Source organism: Aplidium turbinatum, chromosome 1, assembly GCF_918807975.1.
Source record: "Aplidium turbinatum chromosome 1, kaAplTurb1.1, whole genome shotgun sequence".
NCBI lineage: Eukaryota > Metazoa > Chordata > Ascidiacea > Aplousobranchia > Polyclinidae > Aplidium > Aplidium turbinatum.
Window position 1 is genome coordinate 43,808,240 of NC_137472.1, and position 23,135 is coordinate 43,831,374.

General features: G+C 38.5%; 1 protein-coding gene across 1 annotated transcript; it reads left to right on the plus strand.

The window, feature by feature from the left end:
* Nucleotides 1-3,278: 3,278 nt before the first annotated feature.
* On the plus strand, nt 3,279-12,582 carry LOC145780508 (uncharacterized). Its single transcript, XM_082592129.1, has 7 exons — nt 3,279-3,595; nt 4,966-5,092; nt 6,359-6,577; nt 7,184-7,318; nt 9,333-9,690; nt 10,151-10,382; nt 10,728-12,582. Exons 1-7 carry the CDS (start codon nt 3,363-3,365, stop codon nt 10,765-10,767), a joined length of 1,344 nt encoding a protein of 447 aa, XP_082448255.1. The 5' UTR covers nt 3,279-3,362; the 3' UTR covers nt 10,768-12,582.
* The last annotated feature ends 10,553 nt before the right edge of the window (nt 12,583-23,135 follow it).

A 23,135-nucleotide genomic window follows, 5' to 3' on the forward strand; every position in this document is an offset into this window, starting at 1 on the left:
ACAGAAGTTATACTTTTCTTCTTGTCCTCTCCTTCACTAGAATCACTACACTTAGTGCACTATAAGACAAAGTCACTAGTCAGGACACTGAAAACAATCGAAACTACAGAAGAACATCTGCAAATTTATGACAAAAATAATAACTTTCAAACCAGTGGTTCCCAACCGGGGTGCCGCGGCACCCTGGGGTGCCAATTGCAAAGCTCAAGGGTGCCGCGAGATATTGAGATATTGCAATACTGCGGCCCATTTTTTGTTTTAACTGTAACCCTTTAAGTGCGGAATTGATTTATTTCTAACCGAGTTTCAATGAGTATTAAGTTTCGCGTCTCCCAGTTATTCACGGCTCCTTTCTGGAGAGTCGCTTAGTGGGGAAGTCGCTGACGACAAGTAACTTAGATAATCTGCGGTATGCCTTTGTTTTCTCTCCCAGGAAAAACAGCGTGAAAGAGATTTTGACTCTTTGCTTTTCTTTCCATAAAAACGTTTGAAACGCATCATTATTGCCAGGTTTTATGATTTTATTTTGCGTTTCACGGCGCACAATTGGGTCTCCTAATTAGCGTATTTAGTAGATATCTTCGACCAATTAAATAACGTAAATGGCAAAAATGAAACTCTCTTAACTTCAAACGATAAAACGAAAGCACTGAGTGAAAAACAGCAAATGTGGTTCTTAAAAGTGGTGAACGGAAACTTTGACATGCTTTCACATTTGTCTGAAATGAATAACAAAGAAGTTGTCTCATTAATAACTTCTTCTTGATCAGTTCAGTCGTTTACGACTCTTGGTTACTCTATATGTCATCTTTCTCCACATCTCTCGATCCCACGCAGCCTCCTTCAATTCATGCATTCCCATATCACTGTCATTTACGATTTTGTCAAGTTATCTTGTTTTTGGGCGCCCCTTCCTCTTCCTCCTCTGACCAAACCAAGCATGATGTCTTTTTCCATTGATTTGCTTCTCATTATGTGGCCAAAATATGAAAGTTTCTGCCTGAAGATTGTAGCTTTTAGGGATATGTCCGGTTTAATTTTAAGCTTATGCACAAGCAGATGCCTCTCGACGAGTTCTGGATAAAAATTCAAAATGAATATCCTTGCATTGGAAAGAAAGCTATTGTGCTTTTGCTGCAGTTTTCCACGTCATACCTATGTGAGAGTAAGTTTTCCATATTATCGAACATAAAAACTAAACAACGAGAATGACTGCTTATAGTCGAGGAAGAAATACGGGTGGCTTTATCGAATGTGCCCCCAGATATTAAGGGACTTTGTGCAAGAGGTCAAGGCCAAATTTCACACTGACTTTTGAATAAATCCATTTATTTACGCGCGCTATATACTATATATTGTACAACTCATTCTGTTTTTTATCATACAGTTAGGCCTATTTTTAATACAGAAACCTCATAAAATTGATCCAGTTTTGCCAGGGTGCCGCAAACTATTTATCTCTTTGATAGGGTGCCGCAAGGTCAAAAAGGTTGGGAACCACTGTTTCAAACACTTAACAAGAACTTAATTGTTACAACCGAACATGTTGTGTCTTACGGTAGTGCACATTGAAAACTCATTAGAAATGTCATTTATGCTGATGTCATTAAGAATATTTTGGTGAATGTTGCAAATAATATTAGCATTCAACCTCTCTTGTCCCAAAGTATTTCTCAGAAAGGTTTTCAATCTATGCAGATTGGAAAATGACCTCTTGCAGCAACAGAGCTTACCAGGCAAACTAAGAGGATCTTAATCAGCTGAAGTATTTGAGAATGGAGAGGTTTTTCCAACTCGGACAATGCCTGCTAAGCTCTTTTAGATTAGAACAGCAGACACTATAGTTAGGAGCTACGATTAAACGCACGAGATTAATCCATTGCATACCAACGACACAAGGCCTGCACAGGATATTAAAACAATGAGTCTCCTCATAAGCATTACTGCAGTGCCGTGGCCGGTGGCCTGGTCCAACTCGTCCTTAATACCTTCAATGAAGGTCCTTCATTAGCTAGCGTCAAATCTAAGACAATTTAGACCTGTGATCAAACATTAATAAAAGAAAAACAACAACAATGCAAGATGATTGCACACAACTAAATCGAAGTAGGCTACAACTTTATAGCAAATATTTTTTTCTTAATTATTGGGGGGGATGCTGCCAAAATATTGGGGGGGATATATCCCCCCCATGCCCCCCTACTTCGGCACCACTGGTAGTTAGTATCTTTTTCGTCCCGGACGCGTTAATGACGAAAAGTAAAATGATTGATTGATTGAGCTGGAAGGCAGCAAGGTGGCGCTGGTGTAACTGTGTTGCAGGGTCACATGATAAGAACTGTCCAATGAAATGCACGCAAAAAAGAGCAATCATCAAGTAGCCAATACAGCCTATACAGGACAAAAATTGTAAACAAAACAAAGCGTCGCTTGTCGATTCTTGTATGTTCGAAATTAGTTGGTTCTGCCGAAGATGTGTTTGTTTTAATATCAGTATGACTGCTTTTAAAATTTACATGACAATTGTTTGTGACAGTTATCATTGAAGTACTGTGCCTTAAAGCTCTGCACACCTGTGTGTAGCCTAGGCTCCCTATGGTGTGTGGTGTGCATAGCTAGATTTGTTGTCAAGTGGTGGTGTCATACTAAATGACAGCTTACCGTATCATATTTTCCAATCATCTTAATTGTGCCATGATTTAACCTACTAGCTTATTATGTAATGTATTGCTTTGAAGGTTTTATTCACTGTAATGGTTGTCAAACTTTTGTATCTTGGCGGACCCCTTTTGGTGCCTCGAAGCAGTCGCAGACCCCTAAAAAGATGATTTATAATTTAATATATCACGTCACAAATAAAGCATAAACCATTATTTATTATTTTAAGGTGTTTTATTTTGACGTTTTAAATGTTCGACTATTAGTTACGTTTGATGTCATCTTTCTTGCAGTGGCAGATCCTGATGAAAATGTTAAGTGTGGGCATTTCACCAATAGCTTAATATGGTGCAACCTTGCAAATACACTGTGAATAAAGTTACTTATGATCATGCCACTAAAGGTGAAACTCAACCGAGTCAACTTATATTGCAAAGTTACTTCTGTTTTTGATAAGTAAACACCCCTTCCTGTTGAATCGTCACTGTAGTCCTGTAAGAATTACCGTAATGCTCTGGATTGCTATATTCTCAACCAGTTAAAATATACATAATAGGAATTGTACGGTAAATCACAATTTACAAAATCTTTCACTGTTTTGTATTTCAGATGAAAGCTTGATTACCATACTTACAGATAAAAGTTACTTCAATTTAAAAAATTTAAACTTCTGCACAAACTCTTCAACCTAAGCTTCAACTAAAATGTCTGACCAAGACCAATCGGTTAGGACCTATATTATGAGTCGATTAACTACATTTTGGGTTAGATTGTCACCTCAATATGAATTGGCAAAAAAGATTTTGGTGATTTGTATTGTTGCTTGCATTGTTTCAAGCACAGCACTTTGTATATCTGCATTCCTGTTTGGAACAATCTACTTTTACCATATGCCTACAATACACCATTCATTTCCATTGCACTTTCAATACAACAGGTAGGTTATGAGCTAACATTTTTTTAAACACTGTTGGTCGGTATGGATTTGCAACAGTGTATTGTACCTTTGCACTTTTATGAACTGCAGATTGTTTATATCATTGTATTTTGTAAGAGATCTTAGGCTGAATACTGAAAAGTTTGGGTGTTCATCAGGACAATTATCGTTTCTAGCACTAGTTGCTATGTTCATCTGATGAAATTGAAAGTAAAAATTAACAACAAACAAGATGGTTTATTGTTTCACTGACGTTTCGCGCATTGTCATGGTGCGCAAAACGTCAGTGAAGCAATAAACCATCTTGTTTGTTGTTGATTTTTACTTTCAATTTCATTAGATGAACGTAGCAACTAGTGCTAGAAACGAAAGCTTAGGCTGTAGGCTAACTTAAGCATCTAATTATAAGGTGTCAGTTGTTTTTTATTGAATTATTTAACATCAAGATTGCCAGTTCTTTGGTAGGATGTGTTTGTGTATAACTTTAGGTTAGGGATGGTAGAAGTAGGGGATTGCTCGGTCAAAAAGAAGGTGGACCACTGGAGGGTCATAGTGTTATGACAAAATATGGTGCAACTACAGCTTCATGTCTACCGGCATATTATGTCGCATACCCAGATGAAGCGTATGTGATTTGGCTGCGTGTGTACAAAGTGTGTATATTGCCAAAATAAATGTATGAAAATATGTGATATCATGTTTATGTAATTCCATACTAGTCATAATAAGGCAGCAATAGATTTCACGCTAGTACAGTGATAACAGTAGTTAGTGTCACACTGCTATAGCAATGGTTCTGCCGATGTTCTAGCATCTCAAACCTTACGCAAACTATGGCATTTCATTTGATAAAAATGAATTTACGTAAAAGAAAACAAAATTTTTTGCAGTTTTGCTATTTTTTAAATTTTGCAGTGACCCTCCAGCTGTCCATATAGCAAGAAATATCAATAAAGCGAGTCGTCCTGGTATTCCACTGTCTCTACTTTAGGTTTACTAAAAGGATTTGGCTTCTTTGTTTGTTTTTTAAATAAATACGTAAAAGTGTTTCTTGAAAGATCTTTTTTCTGGTTGTCTAATGTGAATTTTTGCAGTCAATGTATACAAAAATTTTGTACATCATTGGCTCAAACAAAAGTCCTGGTTAAAGTTATAGAATTGTTCCAAGTAGGCTACAACATGTTCCATGATTTGACTTTTAAACTAGCTACTGTTTGCCAACATTATGTACGGTAATATTTTTATTTGCTTTATTTGGAAGGTGCATGTTTACAATAATAGTTGTTGGCCTATGGCTGTTGGCTATACTGCAGAGCTATTCTTTTTTTTATCAATTGTGTTTGTTTTTTTGATTTTCTATAATCTTGTAGATCATGCATGCAACAGCATAAGTTAGCTGAGCAAGGATTGCGTTGGGATCGACACCTGCATGCAGTGTACACACAAATGTGTTATCCAGTTGCTCATGTTCACCTTGCGTCTAGGAAAGACTCTCATGTGAGTTGCACAGTACAGTAGGCCTATACACTTTACGCTTTTGCTTGAACATGTCACAATGTAGTTATATTTCCTGTATTGTTATTTATTTTATCAGGCATTTAGTTCAATAACATGAGACGTTTTTCTGGTGTAAACATCAGAATAAATTCAGATCAGGCATCTGAAACACCTTGGAATAGTTTACACCAGTGGTTCCCAAACTTTTTCAGCTTGTGGCACACTAAAATAATTATAAAATGCTCGCGGCACACTTACGTAAATTTTTAAGCTATTTTCTGGAAATTAGAATGAAAACCGACTTCCTGACGTTTTTTCATCTCAAACACTTTATTTCAATAAAGTTGTTAGAAAAAATTTAATTTCTATGCGCACAATACACATGGCTATTATCTTGTATTTAAATATTTTGGCTCTGTGATTTTCATAGCTCCCGTTATTAGCGATTAATTAGCACTGGGCTAAGATAGTCCTTGACGTACTTTTCGCGTACAAAAACAGCTCGTAGCCTACTAAGATAGGGTTAAGTCGCATATATGCAATTATGCATGTCTGCATGCCTTATTTTAAATATTTGTACAGTTTTTTTCCAAAATTCCAAAAAGATTCGCGGCACACTCGAGAATCTGTGGCGGCATACAGTTTGGGAATCACTGGTTTACACTGTTAGAACATGTCATGTGTTTCTCGGCAGTAGACTGTAGCAAGAATTGACAGCGATAGACATGTGTTTCGCCCAGGCCCGGATTTAGGGGGCAGAAGGTGCAGTTGCTCTGGGCCCCCTTTTGAAGGGCCCCCTGATGTGGAAAAATATGATTAATTGTGTTAATTATTAATATTTTCTTTCAGCCTTTAAAGTTTCTGCAAAATGCCTTCTTTTTTTTTCAAGGTTAATTTTTAGTCACAAGGTGGTGACTGAGCTTGGTGTAAAGTAAAGGCATTAGCAACATTGTGGGTGACTTTCAAATTACCTTGTAAAGCTGTTTGCATGGAGGCCCCTAGTCCCCCATCAGTTAAACTCGCCCCTTGGTTTGCCCATGAGGCTGGGCTCATCAGTATCGCCCCACTAATTCATGCCACACAGTTCTCAAACGCTGCTTTAATCAGTCAATTGAATTCTTACTTTTGTGGAATGAAAACAACTAAACTAATTGTCGCCAAGAACAACTCATGTTATTGAATATCTCCAGTGTTGATGAACTGGAAGTGTGGTGATGATTAAACTCTAACTGAAGATTTCCTAATTACCACACTGTTTGTCCTTAGCTGCTTCAAGAAGGACAAGCTTACAATGTAATCGTTACCCTTGAACTTCCTGAAACTCCGTCTAATTTGCAAATGGGAATGTTTATGGTAACAATGATGGTGAAAGGCCAACCAACTACAACGTCAACACATCCTGGTCAGTACCGATGGTCAAAAAAGCGAATGGAGCATGATCTTGTGGAGAATGACAAACCAATTACGATGTCTGCTTCTAGAGCGGTATGTTCTCAAACACGAAAGAATATATATATTTTTTTGTGAATAAAAATCGTCTAATTATGGGGCTATTTATTTTTGTTTACATAGGTCTTCGACAAAGAACACTGTATTTGAGTCTATAAACTTGAGTGTGTTATGAATAATAGCATGTACTGTAATGTTCTGTTACTACACAAAGTCAGGAACATACCAAACTCATAAGAAGATGAAAGGTGTAAATCTAATGTATGTACAACATAGATTGTTCGTTTACTAATTTACCACTTCACCTAAATTCATAAAAAATTACCATGCGAATTAAACAGTTGTTGATTAAAAGTCTGAGATAGTTTTCCAAAATGTAGAAAAATGAGATTTGAATTCTTTAAAGCAGAGTTTGATTTATTGAAATTTGAACTGTCAGAAGTTTGATGCAAACCTTTACTCCACTGCTCTGATCACAACTTCGGTTTATGCTCACAATGTAGTGGTTGCGGACAAATGTGGAATAGGCCTGCCGCATGCATTGTTTGTCTATACTGTATGTTGATTGTACTAGGATTAAAAATAATTACTGACATTCAATCTGTAATTCGATCAGTATGAGTAACATGAGAATTTTTTTAGATGTCTTTGCAATACAAGTCTCCTCTAATTCGCTTAATGTACAAATTGATGTTTTGGCCTTTGTTTATGTTTGAGTTTTTACCCGAATCTCAAACTCTGGACACAATGTTGTTCGACAACCTCATGTTGCAGCAGGTACACGTTTTATACTACTGTTCTATTCTGACATTTGTTCTATTAAATGTTTGTATTACTAGTTGCCAGAAATGATTTTAAGGGAGAGAAATCGCCTTCTTTCCAGTATTTATGTTGTACCTTAAAGTGCAACTGCACGATCAAATTAACATTGGCTAGAATCCATTGCCAAGACGTCTGGTACGGGATGAAAAACTTACTTCCTTACAATTGAGGCCCACAGCCAAGAAACCGACCTTTTTCCCACGCTCTCTAGCGCTTCTCTCTCACGCTACCTGGAAGTGGCAAATTCGTCTACGCCACCTAGCGATATGACGTCACTTGTAGTCGAACTTTGTGGAGACCAAACTAGACGCGATAGGTAAATGCGCTAATTTATAAGGTATCTATAATGAAGACGCATCTTTCAGCCAGCATATTATACAAATTTAGTTGTTGATGCCTGTGTGCCAGGAGTGGTTTGCGATACCCATCGCCGAAGGCTAGTTTCGTAGATTTGAACCGGCAAACTTGGTTACAGTAGCCTATATCGAAAAGATTTTGTATTGTACAATAACGCTTCAACAATCAGTTCAGTTTGTTTTTATTTCTGACCATCACAACGAAAAAACGGTATATGGCAAACATAGCAGAGGTCTAGAGAAAGGTAGAAGCGACAAAACGCGGACGTTATAACGTGCATGATAGCCTACCAAAGCAGGACAATCAGTTTAAAATATGGCACGGTCGCAACATCATTGTGGCTGTTTTCTGAATCCAGCATAATCCCCATCGTCGCTAGGGTATTTTCTACGAATAAAAGAGACAATGCAGGATGGCAGCACGACTCTGTTCGACTTGCCCAAAACTTCTCCATCCAACAGCCTCTCCAGCACGTGCCTATAAGCGACCAGCCTGAGAGGCATAACAGCTTCGTTAAGTACGAATGGAACAATTACGCAACTAGCTTTTGAAAGGCTGTTGAACAGTAAACAACATTACTCACTCATTTGACAACTTTCCATTGCGTAGTCTGGGCTTGTCATCTTTTCCCCAATTTTCAAAATCATGCTCAAGAAAGTGATTTGAGCAGATAACACTGCTAGGGAAGGGTCCATTCCACATACGGACTTGATGAGCAAACCTGCACCACTTAATTTGCAAATGTTGATCGTTCGAGAAGGCAAAAAATGTCACCTTGCAACAGGAATAGAGAAAATTTTCACCATTTTAAATATTTAGTTCAGAACTACAATAATCTAAGAAACAAAATTGTTAGAAAAATGTTTTCTTTTAAAAGTTCATTTTTCCAAGAGATACATTTGAACGAAAGACTTGAAACTTACAAGAATGTAACATGACATTGGTTAAGACGTATGCTTTCCTTATGGGCCTATGACAGCTTTGGTCAGTCTCTTAAACCAACAATCTCAATGAACAAGACAACAGACCTGGCTTATTTTTTCAAACTAGAGGTTGCAAAGAGCCTATACTACTTGCTTTCACATAAAAAGCACGTGCCACGAGATCGAAGCAGCGAAAAAAACCTCTTCCCTCTAAGACTAAGCCAACCAAAGCACTTGCAAAACCGATAGTCGCTCCGAGGTCTGACTACAAGTGACGTCATAATCCGCGTGTTGCGCAATGCAATCCGCTATTACAGGAACGTGGCCGAAAATACAAGCGCGTGGAAAACCATGGTTTTGATAATTTTTACTGAGATAAATATAACCTTAAAATGCAAGGGCGAGGTTGGTATTTATAGATTGAAACATGCTCTTTCAGATAAAGTGAGGTCAAAGTCATCGTGCAGTTGCACTTTAAGCACACAAAGCCGAGTAGAGTAGACGATTTTAACACAAAGGGAATGTTAAAGATACAAGTATATAAGTATGTCACATATGGCTAATGGCTATGTTACTCCGCTGTGTATGCTCACTTAACCGCTACCGAAGGTGTATTTATGTTGTAGATACGTTATCTGTTTATATCTGTTTCATTTTTAACTGAGACTGTCTATGTTTTTTCACTAAAGGTATCTAGGAATTGGAGTGCTTCAGTATTCTTGGAGAATCCCGGCATCGATGTGTATTCTGGGAAGCTGGATATCATTGCCGAGTTTTCTGGAATTCAACATATCCTCTATCGATGGCCAATCACATCATTTTTCTTAGGCACAGCATCTTTATTTCTCCCCGTTGTTTTTGTGATCTTGATCTCGCTTTTTTGTTGTGTATGGCTTCCTTTCTTCTCTGCACCATCAGATTTTAACGAACCAACAACAGCAAGAAGCGATCCACCAAATCGCCGAAGAATAGACTCTCCATCACTTGCAGATGAACCGTCATCGAGTACACGCATTTCTTCTTTAGAAAGTCACCAAACACAATCAGGTTTCAAAACATGTATTTTTTTTTGTCTTACATTATTATCGATTATTATAGTATATTTTTCTGCATCTATATATCGTGCTACAACGTTAATTGTACATTGTTTCGTGAAACAATGTAGTGGTTGTGTTAGAATAAGAAAAGTGAGCTACAGCTATGAGAATTTTATCACTGCTACTATTTCCTGTTGCGTAACCAACCTATTATGTTATCTCACTCTATATGAGATACTGACGTTAGAACTATCATTTTTTTTATCGGACATTTTAACTAAAATATGTTCATCAAGTTTGTTGCTGAAGTGGTTACCCTATGACGTCACTGGAAAGAATTTTATTGGACTTCTGGAACACATGCAATTCTTATGCTTCAGTCAAATCATGGTCACACTTAGCAACTGTGTGCTTGCGCGGCCACATTTTTTGCACGTTAACTAACATCTCTGGTATTGTGTATCACGCAGCAGTGGTCCGGGACGAGGAAATTATCTTGCTTCACCAGGCGGGAACATCCGGGACCAGTGTCCCTGAAGTCGAGCCAAGCAGCACGGCTGACTCTCGAAGATCATCGTCATCCATTGAAATGCTCGGACCTACTTTTTCAGTGTCACTCACTGATAGTCAGTCCAGCTTTGTCACTCCTTCCATTTCAGCTCTGGAGGCATCAGGTTACTTTAGGAACGTCGTTGAAGAAAGGTATTGATGGGCCAGACACAGATTAACACGTGTCGAACGGGATTAGAGAACTGGTGTTTTGTACCAAACCATTTACTTTTCCCCAACTTTTTAGAGCATTCTCATTAACAAATTATCGTTCCACAAGCGATGGTACAATGGTGCCGCCAACGTGTTATCTTATTTTTCATTAATCGGTAAAATGTGTGATGGTTTTTGTGTATTTAAGCGACCTTGTTATCAAAGTGTTTATTGAAAAACAGTTTGGATCATGACAAAATAAATATCATGGACACGGTTGCTTGCGAATGCTTTTACAAACTTTCCTACAATATAGCTTCACTTAGAATTTTTTTTTTTTGTTAGATCACCCGAAACAAATCTGAGACGAAGGTTGTCCCAGTGAAGGATCGTAGACATTTGACTTGTCTCAAACCAGAAGACGACTTTTCTCCGTTCAGGATCATATTACTTGTCACCATGCTTGATTTCGAATCCACACAATAGCTTCTTTGCAGGCTTGCAATACAATATTTGTCAAATGACGTCACGCTTTTGCGCATGCGCTTTGCTGTTGTTTACGTCTGTGTCAAATCTTCATTGTTTCTGTACTACACCTGTAGTGTCCCAGCCAGCTAATCAGCCCTTTTTTGCATTGATTTAACGTCTGCAAACGTTGAATCAATGTAAGAAGGACTAATTTGTTGGATGGGATAAACGGTGTAGAAAACCATTGTTGTCCACTTTACGTTTATGAGCTTTTTTAAGCAAGCGGTACCGTTCTGCACACTAACGTTATTTGCAAAGTTCGTCTAACAACACACAATGTCCTCCAATGTTTTGTACAGTGCAATGAGTTTTGAAAAGTTATGTATGAGACAAAGTCATCATCCAATCTGAGTTTTCTAGTGTGGAGGTGGCCGGTTTCTCATTCCGTCTGTCTTGAATACTTTGTGTAAGCGCTTGTTTGACCTTGTTGGTTTGTGTTATTCACTGTAGTTGACCCGTTCTTTATGCTTCCTTGTATTTAAACCTTGCCACGCTCACCTCCGATCACAAACGACCCTCTTATTACGAATAAGTCAAAAGACTTGACTGAGCCAAAGCAAATTTTCTCACTTGCGCGTTAACAAGATGATGCTGCTACCAATATCAATTAAATGGATAGGATTTCACTAATCGTTTTTATTACGCCATGGTGGTCCATGCGTAGCTTGTTTTATACAGTAAATTTTTCCCAGTTTGTAAATGTTCGTTAGACTCTGGATCTGGAATCATCATTTTAAGAACGGTTTTTCATGTAAAGTGATACAGACCTTGCATCTTACACCAATGAAGCCACGTTTACCTTACTCCTTACATACCGATTGCGCCATGTAAGTTGTCAACTGAATAGGTAGGTAGCTTATGTCTTACAATAGTCAACTGGATATTAGTAAGTTTTAAGCAATGCGTACAGTATACGACTGATATTGTACTGCATATACGTTTTCATGTGGGTGCGACGGTTTGTGTTATTCGTGGGTGAAAATGCACAGATCACACATTGATCAGAACAAGCCTGGCTACATGGCTAATCTGTTAGAATTATGCCATTCTTATAATGATAAAAAATAACATGCCGGAAAAGACTTTTTGTCTCAATACTTTGTAGTCATGTAAACGTAAGAAAGAAGATGTAATCCCACTGTATGTCCCTGACCTTTTTTTTATTTAATGTATCAGGCCTGCTTCTGTTGGAAAGGTAAATTAAATCTGTAAAAATACACTGCAGGAATAACTAACCCAGAAGGACCTAGTTGTAAGGCATAAGCTACCTAGTTTCACTGCTCCCAGTAAGAAGTTGCTTATAGTTTAACTGAAATGTGAAGGTGTCTTTTACTGACAATCTATTACAGGTACGTTGACATTTCGAGTTCAGCCTATCTTCAATCACACCACAATGTTGTGTATACCTTTTACTGTTATCATAATTGCTGGTGTCGCCATTTCATCTGGGTGGAAGAATTAAGTGTTTTTCGTCTCGGATTGTGCACTCATTCTCTGCTTTGTTAACGTGCAATTTTGCTTGGTGATTTGAGATGATAGTTATACCAACTACAAGTATCTTTCATTTTAATTTTTACCGAGCTCTCCTTGATTGACAAATTAAATTTCTGCGTTTTAACTATTGAGTAATTTCTGCTTTTTGCACATGTGGACATTAAATGAACGTAGCCTATCTATGACTGATGATGTTAAAAACTGTGTGTAAGATCATCCTAGAGTTTGCATTAATCATAATAGGCCTTTACAACACTGGGGGCGCTACGGGGTTAAACTAGAAATCACTGGTTGTCAACCTTGCAGTCGTCATTTTGAACATAGCCTAAATTTTAGGTCGCTCTTTTTTTCATCGTGCTAGAAAAACATGCGTTCAGCTAAATCGCGTTTTGTATCGATCTACCGCTTGCTTTAGAAACATTGTGTTTTTTGCAAATTACATCTGTAAAACCTAAGCTTTTTTTGAGTACCGTAAGTCCAAAGTTTGAGTACAGGTATCACAGACTAGGGTTTGTAGTACCGAAGTAAGCTAAAGCAAAATCCCGATAACGGATTTAGCTGCTTCGTGTCACATACAGCGTTTCTTAACCTTTTCTGACTCTAGCACCCCTGTAAATAGGCCTGAACAGTCTAGCACCCCCTAACTATCGTTGGCATACGACTAGGCTACTACAGTGCCGACCAAAAGTTGAGTAGAGGCCAAAATTTTGACATGCCTTCAGATCGCTGGCGATATATTTTGTAATGAAGTCTCTTGTTGTTTGACAAACTGTGCAATTGTTTTAACGAAGTTGATTCAAGATTTGGTATTTGGCTTTGATTCACCAACAGAAATTCAATTATAACCATATGTAAGTGAATCAACTCTCAACAACAGCACAGTTTGTTAGGCGACAAAAAATACAAAATATAACGCAAGCAATCAAAAAGCATGTCAAAATTTCGGCGCCGCCATTAAACTTTGGCCTGCACTATCGAAAGAAAAGCAAAGTACAAACTGATTATTTTGTTTATTCTTCAAAACTACTGTCGTCATTGGTGCAAAAAGAAATAGGAAAACCCGAGAATAGTGAAAGAACATGGACAAACTTAACCCTATCTTAATACGAGCTGTTTCGTACGCGGAAAGCACGTCACTGGCTATCTTAGCCCCGTGCTAATTAATCGTTAATAACGGGAGCTATGAAACTCACAGAGCAAAAATACTTTACAAGATAATAGCCATGTGTATTGTGCGTATAGAAATTAAATTTTTACCCAACAAATTTATTGAAATAAATTTTTGAGATGAAAAAGCGTCAGAAAGTCTGTTTTTATTGTACTTTCCCAAAAATAGCTTTATAATTGAAATTTTTGAATTAAAAGTAATGCTAAACTAAACAAAAAATTAAATATAAGGCATTTTTAGGCGTTTTTACATTTTCAAAGTAATTGCACTAACATTTATATTGTACTAACATTAAATTATGTATATCTAGCATCGCACGAAAATGTCTAGCCACCTGAGACGAAATGCTTATTGTGAAGGGCAAGAAGGTAGAAAAATGACCAGTGTCGGTTTAGAAAATTTACAAAGAATAAAAACTAAAAGTCAAGAAATTTAACATTTCTAGCATACTTCCTTCTGTGTAATATTTCACTACTAGTGTGGGGCGTCCTCATAAAACCCCGTGTCGCTACAGATAGAGTTAAGCATACTTAAGTTACCCAGCTGGGTAACTAGTTACACATGTATCAATGTGATTTCTGTTGTTGCTTATGTGTGACCAATTTCTCTATTCGATGCTTCGTGTTGGTCAAAGCCACTCTCATATCGTGGAGCAACCCATGTTGAAGGCGGTTCCTGCCAATTGTTTTGATTTGGAGTATGGTGAAGAACGCCTTTTCACACAAGTAGGTAGTCGGAAATAGAACGATCAATTCCAATGCTGCTCCGTGCCAATGCAGGATATACTGTTAACTGATCACACCAGAAATCAGCATGCGGAAGGACGAAATTTCGTCTGACAACTCTGATTCACCTGCATGTCAATCAGCTCCTCCTTTAGCCTATTATCATCACTCATGTACTGCCTAGAAGGGCTGCTGTATTCACTCTGGATATGAGTGATTTGTGGGAATCTATTTTGCCATGGTGGTTTTTGGAAGCGAAAGGTGAGCAAGAATATTACAACAAAGCACCAGGTAAGTTCGCACAATCTACTCGATGAGGATCAATTTGAGTAGTAGGTACTTGACTAGGAGATGACTGCAATAACAGCAACTCATGTGACAACTGCTAATACTGGCAGAAAGACGAAAAAATGCAGAAAAGTAAAATGGCATTTTTTGATATTATATTGCATGCATTCAGCACCCCCTACAGTCTATTCCAGCACCCCCGGTTAAGAAACGCTGGGCTAATACCTCACCAGTGTCTGAAGGCTGGCTGGGTTTACCCGAGACACGCAATAGGTAGAGTGGCCTGCGTTGTTCTGAACTTGGGTCATCATCAGTTAGGATGGCTTGTCCTCACAACCGTTGATCGATGTTGCCTACATGCGAGAGTGGGAACTCCCGATGTTGGGTTGCTCAGCGAAGGCAAGTCGACCCTTGTGTTCTGTCAGAAACAACTTACAGGTTTGCTTTACTGTACGTTTGTGGTACCAAAGTACAGTAAAGCAAACCTCGAAAGTGGATTTAGCTGCATCGGGCCACAGGTCTACTGATACACAGTTATGAACAGAGGTGGGCAGTAACTAGTTACAAAAGTAACTAGTTACTGTAACTAGTTACTTTTTGAGTAACTGTAACGGTAACTTCGTTACTATTTTCCAAAAGTAACGAAACACGGTAACTAGTTCCTATTTTAGCACTTTTTCAACAGTTACAGTTACAAGTTACTTTTGTATTGAAATTTCAGTTTTTAATTGCCGTTTATTTCTCTGCACTTGTTTGTGTCTTGCTTAGTGCGTGTTTGCTGCTTTTTGCGCAATATTGCATTTTTCTCGCAGATGTATCGGCGCAGCACTGCGCATGCGCGGTTCTACTTTTGTTTGGTGGTCTGGTGGAGAAGGGTTGCGATATTGGCGAATTTATCGCCAAAGTCCAGAAATCTGGCGATTTTTTATGACGTTTAGCTTCATATTTATGATTTGGCGATTTTTGATAACTGATTTGGCTAAATTAATTGTTTTTGGCAATTAATCAATATGTAGCCTACCAAAAACAGGCAAGATACAATTTAGTGTAACGCTTGCAATGCCTCTAAAAAGATTGTCTGACATTAAAACCAGCAACAGCATTGCTGTTTGCTTGCCGTTGGTGGACGTTCTTGTGGAAGCAATACAAACCAGATTTGGTCATTGGTTCGAGGACAGCGACTTTCAGCTTGCGACTGCATTCCACCCACAAAATAAAACAGAACATGCTTCAAGCAATTAAAGAAGCAAACTGCTCTGCTGAAGAGGGGAGTAACAGCGACACTGAAGTGGATGGTGGTAGGTAGAGCCACGGAGGACTTTTTGCACCACTTTATGCAAAAACCAAGAAAAGAAAGCAATGCGCGTTGAATCTGTTATAGGAGTATTTGGAAGCGGACCCTGAGGACAAGTTAAGCGGATTCAGATTCACAATTGGACCGATGAAAAAACTGTTTTAAAAACATAACACTCCCATTTCGTCAAGTGCTGCAGTGGGAATATTGTTTTCATTGCAGCACTTGTTCATCACCAGACTTTATTCGTTCATCCCCGACGCCGACACACGCTCCGTCGACCTGACACTACCAAGACAGGCATGGGTGCGCCTCAACCGTCTCCGTGCGGGCGTCGGGCTTTTCCACTCAACCTTGCACCAATGGGAAATGGCCTCTTCCTCCTCCTGTGAATGTGGTGCCGAGGAACAGACCGCAGACCACATCATTGATTGATTGATTGATTGATTAAATCTTTATCCTCGGACTGGGAAAGCTTCTTGCAGAACTTAATCCTGGCAGTTTCGCATACTTGTAGACTAAAGGCTTTAAATCACTGACGCAGGCCCGGTCACCAAGATTGACAGAGTGAAGTTTCCGATTGTTGAAGTCTCGTTGCCGGGAAATTATTCCATCTATTAGATGCCGCTAAATGGAGAGCAGTTCTTAATGTGCGTTGCTCAAGCGCATGCCCTGAGAGTTGAACCAGTGCCGCTTGATCTTGAAGCTTCTTCGTTCCAGAAGTGACGCGCCAACCAATTGAATTATCGTGGCGTACATCATCAATGACTGTAACATCTTCAAGCCACCTAACGGAGTGGAAGGTCTGCATGTCATGAATGATGAAACCAAAGACTGGCTGCTCTCTGGTAGACTTCCAGTGTAGTCCGGGAACATCGGGAGTCTGGGGCGGTAAAAGAATATACTCTCGGCACCAGAGGCTCACAGGACGACGACGATTGGGCAAAGACATTTTAAAGCCCAAAAGGGCAGGCCTGAGTGACGAGCACTTTGAAATGCTCGTATTTCTCAAAGGAAATAAACATATAAGCCACTGAGTATTTTTTTTAATAAAACCTTGTTGGTTTTGTATCATACTTGTGCTGTTATGTTAGCATGGATGGCTCTAACACTATATAGCCTATCAAACATTACGGTTAAACTGGACTTGCATGCAGAGCTGGCCAGGTGCAGAATTTTATGTTCAGATTTGTGAGTAACTGAAAGTAACTAGTAACTGTAACTAGTAACGGTAACTAGTTACTTTTAAAAATCGGTAACTGTAACGGTAACTCAGTTACTATTTTGGCCAAGTAACTGTAACTGTAACTCAGTTACTTTTGAAAGTAACTTTGCCCACCTATGGTTATGAACACCTGGTCCTTTGCTTGTAGGCCTAGATTACAACAACAATCTGACTTGAAACAACCCGGGTCTCAGATGAACTTCATGGACCAACAAACCTGCTACTCTTCCAACTCGAACGAAAAGCCTTGCAGCTCATTCAATCTTCAATGGGTCTCGCCAACACGACGCAGTCGCCCAGAAAAGACTATTTTCCCCAGTGGTTTATGCTGGATGACTTGAGCTTTTAACACAGTGTTTCTCAACCTTGAGTTGGCGGATTTAAATGAGTGAACAGAGAAGGCTGTGAATGAGTCCGCAGGCACATGAAATGTGGAAGTTTTTTTTTAATTATTATTTTCCACACTATAATAATAATAATAATAATCGTGTTTTTATTTGCGCCCATTGCGATAACATACAGTACACTGCGATCACAGATGCGATACAACAGACGACAGGAAGCAGCGAAGTGACATATAGTCTTCGAGTCAGCTGCTCCCCTTATTTTGGCTTGCCATTAAGTGTCTTTGCCGAGACACAGCCGCGTGCTCTGAAGCGGTGTCGAACCCACGTCCTTACGAACGTCGCGCAGACGTTCTCACCACTCGGCTACGCCGCCGAGCCGCCGCCGACACTTGGTGCATAATACGCCGACACGGCTACAACACGGCTACGCCGCCGCCGACACTTGGTGCGTAATAACTTAGTCTGCCAATTGGTGTGATAATTCCACAAGGGATCAATGGGTATTGGGCAGCGTTATACGTTGACGCTGAGGCTAGCGCCGTCAATTTATTTTTTAATTGACGGAAGTGATAGCGCCGTCAATTATTTTGCCTGTTTTCATGAAAAATTGCGTTTCACAATGTATTCTGGCCAGCGCGACTCATCCGATTTACCGGCTTTCGCGTTGGTTGGAATGGCTACCTGGAATATAAGCGGAAGAAGTTCGCCAAATGGTGACCACTCATATCGTGAGCAGTATCGAGAACGAGGGATCAGAGAGAGAAAGCGAAAAATCAATGAATCTCAGAGGTTGAAGATACTTTATTTCAAGAGTTTTTCATCTACTTGTTTTAATGTATCAGGTTTGGTGGCCGTGCTTAACTATATTTATCGATGCATATACCGCAATATTAGATCCTTTTATGCACGTCTTAAACCATTATGGTTTTGCCACCTTTTCCTTTTGTTGGTTTTGTTACTGTATTTCTTTTTCACAATATCATTTCTTTTGTATTCTGACAAAGAAAAATAAATTGAATTGAATTGAATTGAAGAGCTCTATGCTCCTAAAAAGAGCGATGTTGGTGCAGTGGACCTCGAAGATATATATATGCTACACTATCACAGCACGCTTGGAACAGTGATACTTTTCCGAGTAAACGTTTTCAAGGCTTGCTTTTGAAATACAACAGGCCAATACCATCCAGCGCTGCTGTGGAACGCATGTTTTCACTTGGAAAGGACATTATGCGTCCCAAACGCAGCAGATTGTCGGACAAACATTTTGAAATGCTGTGTTTCTACAAGGAAATAACTAATAGGCTAAGCAGTCAATTACAAAACAGTCTCAAAACATAATACTTGCTCTTTATTTATAGATATTGTTCGCCAAAACTTGGTTGAAATACTTCTGTTTTGTGATCATCATCATCATTACGTTCCTTCCTCGTATTGAGGGTTGGATACAATGCGTCATTGTTCTCGACCATGAGCTGTTTGTACTGCATTTTCATAACTTAATTTTGTCATTTAGTGATGTTTGATGTTCAAATTATTCTTGGTTTACCTTTGTTTCTTTTACCGTTTATCTTCCCTTCTATTAATGATCTTTGTACGGTAACGAGTTTTGCCTTATTGTGTGCCAAAATACTTTAATTTTCTTCTTTTGACTATTTGTAAGAGAATTTTGTTTGAATTAAATTTGGATAATACTTCGTCGTTAGTGATCTTTTGTTTCCATGAAATTTTTAACATTTGCCTGTATGACCAGAGCTCGAAGGCATCGATCCGTTTTTCCATTTTTTGCAGTGACCATCGGTGAGGGAAAGCAAGGAAAGCAGTGCTTACCTTAGCAAAAACTATGCAAAATATAATGACTGAATTCTAGGTTTAACTTATTATTTTTATCACGTCTATTTTAACTTGAAAATTACTGTATTCGTGACTAGAATTACTCGTAACGCTTGTGAGTAGTCTAAGTCCTCACCAAACCGCATGTCTTGCCTATAAATGCCAATTGACGCAAACGCTTCTGTCAGAAACAATCACTGAGGCTCCAGGTAAGCAACTATCAAACTTGCTTTCCCAGATTCAAAAATGTCAAAAAACGCCTTCGTTTTAACCAATTCTCACCCGATTTGCAAAACGTCACCAGCTGCTTAGCCAATCAGATGTGTTATGGTTATGGTAGGTTAGTTGTGCTTTCCCAGTGACGTCAATGCGTACATTCGCTAAAGCGACTAGACTAACTCGTCAGAATGGTATCTCATCACGGTACACGCACAGCATCACAATGCCAAAAAGCTTGTTGCTGTTTTTTGATGTCTCCTCGCCATGTACTTTAGCCTATTGTACTAGCTTTCATAGTCATGCCTTTGCCCTTTTTACAGCGTTGATATAACGTTACTTCGCCAATGAACGTTCAGGTGCGGATGCAATATTTAGTTTGTTAAGCTTCTATACGCAGGAGGCAAACTTGTCCAGCTTTTTGTACAAATTGCTTGCGGTTGTAATGTTTAGGCCTAAGTGTTAGTTTTTGTAGTGTAGGCTTAACTGAATATCTGAGAATGAACATTCATGACGAATTAAACATTTAGACAACTATTATTCCATGTCTAACACAGGATTTTGGTCCTGCAACGTTTAAATTAAGATTGTTCATGACTTCTAAACATTAAATGGATGTATGATCACGACATAGGCGAAGCACAATTTGACAGATTTTTATTTTTGATTTGTTTTGGAAATGCTCTCAGAGCGCACCAAATTGGAAGTGTTTTTCAAAAATTTCTGGGGGAGGCCCCCCAGACCCCCCGCTGGAAGTGTTGCCTTCGGGCTTCGCCCGACGGTTACGCCCTTCGTGCCTACTACCTTGCTGCAGCATATTTCCAAGTTGCTTTCCCAACGGCTTAAGCCACCGAACGTCACTGATTTTTTGTGACACTGTCCAAGTTTCAGAGTTGTATAAAAGGGTTGACCAGACAAAGCATTTTAATATTCGTTGACGAATTTTAAGTTTAAATAAATTTAAACTTTGATTGATTAAAACATTTTTCATTTTTTCAAATATAGTTCTTGCAATTTCTATCCGTCTTAGAATTTCATGTTCACACCTCCCATCTTCAGTTATTAAATGTCCAAGATAAGAAAAAGATTTAACTTTTTGTATATTTTGATTGTCAATTATAATTTGGAGTACTGGAGTGTCTGGTGATTTTGAGATTGTCATTGATTTAGTCTTTTTAACATTAATTTTCATATTGTCCAATATTTCTTGAAGATCTTCTTGTGATTCAGCCAAAAAAACATAGCGTAAATTTGTTATGTTCAATCCGTCAACATTTACCCTTTCATATCATCAATGCATCGAAAAATCATTTCTGTATACAAATTAAAAAGACATGGAGAGAGTACACATCCTTGGCGTACTCCACGCTTGATATCAATTCCTTTAGACAATCTTTTTCCATGCGAATAAATGCTTTTTGATTCCAGTATAAATTGATAATAAAACGGAAGTCTTTGCCATTCATACCAATATTGGCCAAACAGTGAATCAGTTTCTCATGGTTAATTCTATCAAATGCTTTCTCATAACCAATGAAACATGCATATACATCTTTATTTACTGCATTGTAACTCTCACAAATCGTTCTGAAATTTTGTGATACCCAGGCTAAAATAGCGCTAGAAATTAGCGCTGACGCCGTCAATTTTGTTAAGAGCTGACGCAGTAGCCTACTTTACGTTACGCCGTCAAGCTTTTAGGTAATTCGTGCTGACGCTGACGCCGTCAAATTATTTCATTGACGCGTACAACACTGGTATTGGGTAGCAGGGATATCTAGAACAACGGGATTGCTGACTTTGCAAATTTCGATAAAGCGATGATTTATCGAAATTTGTTTAGATTTGGACCTGGAGCGTGAGTATTGGCTGAAAATCGGTAAAAACAGTTACGCGCGCCGCGCGGTAACCAGTAATGGCTACACTTACAGAAATATGCAAATGAGGCAGAAAGTTTGTGGAAAAAAAATTACGCGACCGGGCCTGCGTCAGTGGTTCAAAGCCCCTACAAGTAAGTATGCAAAACTGCCTAGGATAGCTTTCAAGAAAATTTCTTTTTGAGGACAAAAGTAGGCCTACCCAACAGAGATATCTAGAACAACGGGATTGCTGAGTTTGCAAATTTCGATAAAGCGATGGACACTAGAAGGGTCAGCGCTGTTAACGCCCGAAAATGAAAAAGGCGAAAGCGCGTGTCAATTACGCTGTTGAGAAGTCGCCTTTTCTAGATATCCTTGCTGTGAAGCTAAAATAAGGTCTTGAAAGTGGGCACCCCTAGGAATCTTCCCTAGCAACGCCCATAGCAACAACTAATGGCTGGCCTTGTCTATAACTTAAAATCATCATTTTAAAGCAAACTTTTGCTGTTAGTCATCCAACTCCAAGACTATTGAGTATTGAACACAGCTTTAGTTTTTATATTTAAGTTATTATTGCATCACTTTTGGGCAAGTTTTAGTCATCAAAAATAGGAAATAAAAAAAACATGAAAAGAGGTAAGAAAATTCAATTTTGTGGTATTGCTAAACAAAGAAAGTTGGATCAAGTTGGTTGTAAGTTTAACAATGGTGGTAGACTTGATGAACTGTTACTGTAACACAAGTGTAACCTTTCCTGTAACACCAGAAAGCCATCCAACAACAGAAGGTCAAAGCCCTTTTTGCCAACTTTCTACTTCAGCAAAAAAATTAGTAAAACAAGACAGTGGCAAAATCTCTGCATATTCAGAAATCTGCCAAATACTCGAAAAGTTTTGACTTGACAAATCAAGAAAAAGAAGCTTTGACACATCCAAGGCCAGGAGAAAAACATTAAAAGCACTTAAGAAAAAATTACAAACCCAAGCAGAGGCAAAAAAATGGTCTACTTATGATAAAGGAGGCTTTAAGGTGTTGAAAATGTTTATTGTTGTTTTTCGTAAAATGTGATTTTTGACCAGGTACCAAATTTTATTCCCAAATATCTCCATCATTTATTTGCCAATCGCTTTCAAATTTTTAACACTATCAAACAGAGTAAACATGCAAAGCCTCTGGTCAAAGAATTTTGGAAACTTGTCCATGATGCTGTAGGCACCCATTTGTTTCATGTCCGAGGATCAAAAAGTTTTGAAGAAATGTAACAATTCGAATAACTTTTTATTTTCTCAAAATATCTTCATTTCCTTCCATAGAGCTTCAGTCTTGATACTTATAAACATTCTGTTAAAATTTGATTCAAATCTAGTAGCCTAAGTGGTATTAAAAATACTTGTGTTTAAAATTTGTGTATTTTTCACCACTTGGTGGCAGTTTGGGGAAAAACGGCCACATTTTGAAATTTTGTTTTGCTTTTTTAAAATTATTTCATCTTCAAGCATCATTTTAAAAACAAGAAATGGGTTGTATGTTGAGAAATCCACATTTTAGTTTGTGCAGTAATGATGCAGTAACCCTCCTATTGTCCACTTCAAAACAGAGTCAGCAATCCCGTTGTTCTAGATATCTCTGTTGGGTAGGCCTACTTTTATCCTCAAACAGAAATTTTCTTGAAAGCTATCCTAGGCAGTTTTGCATACTTACTTGTAAGGGCTTTGAACCACTGACGCAGGCCCGGTCGCGAAATTTTTTTTTCCACAAACTTTCTGCCTCATTTGCATA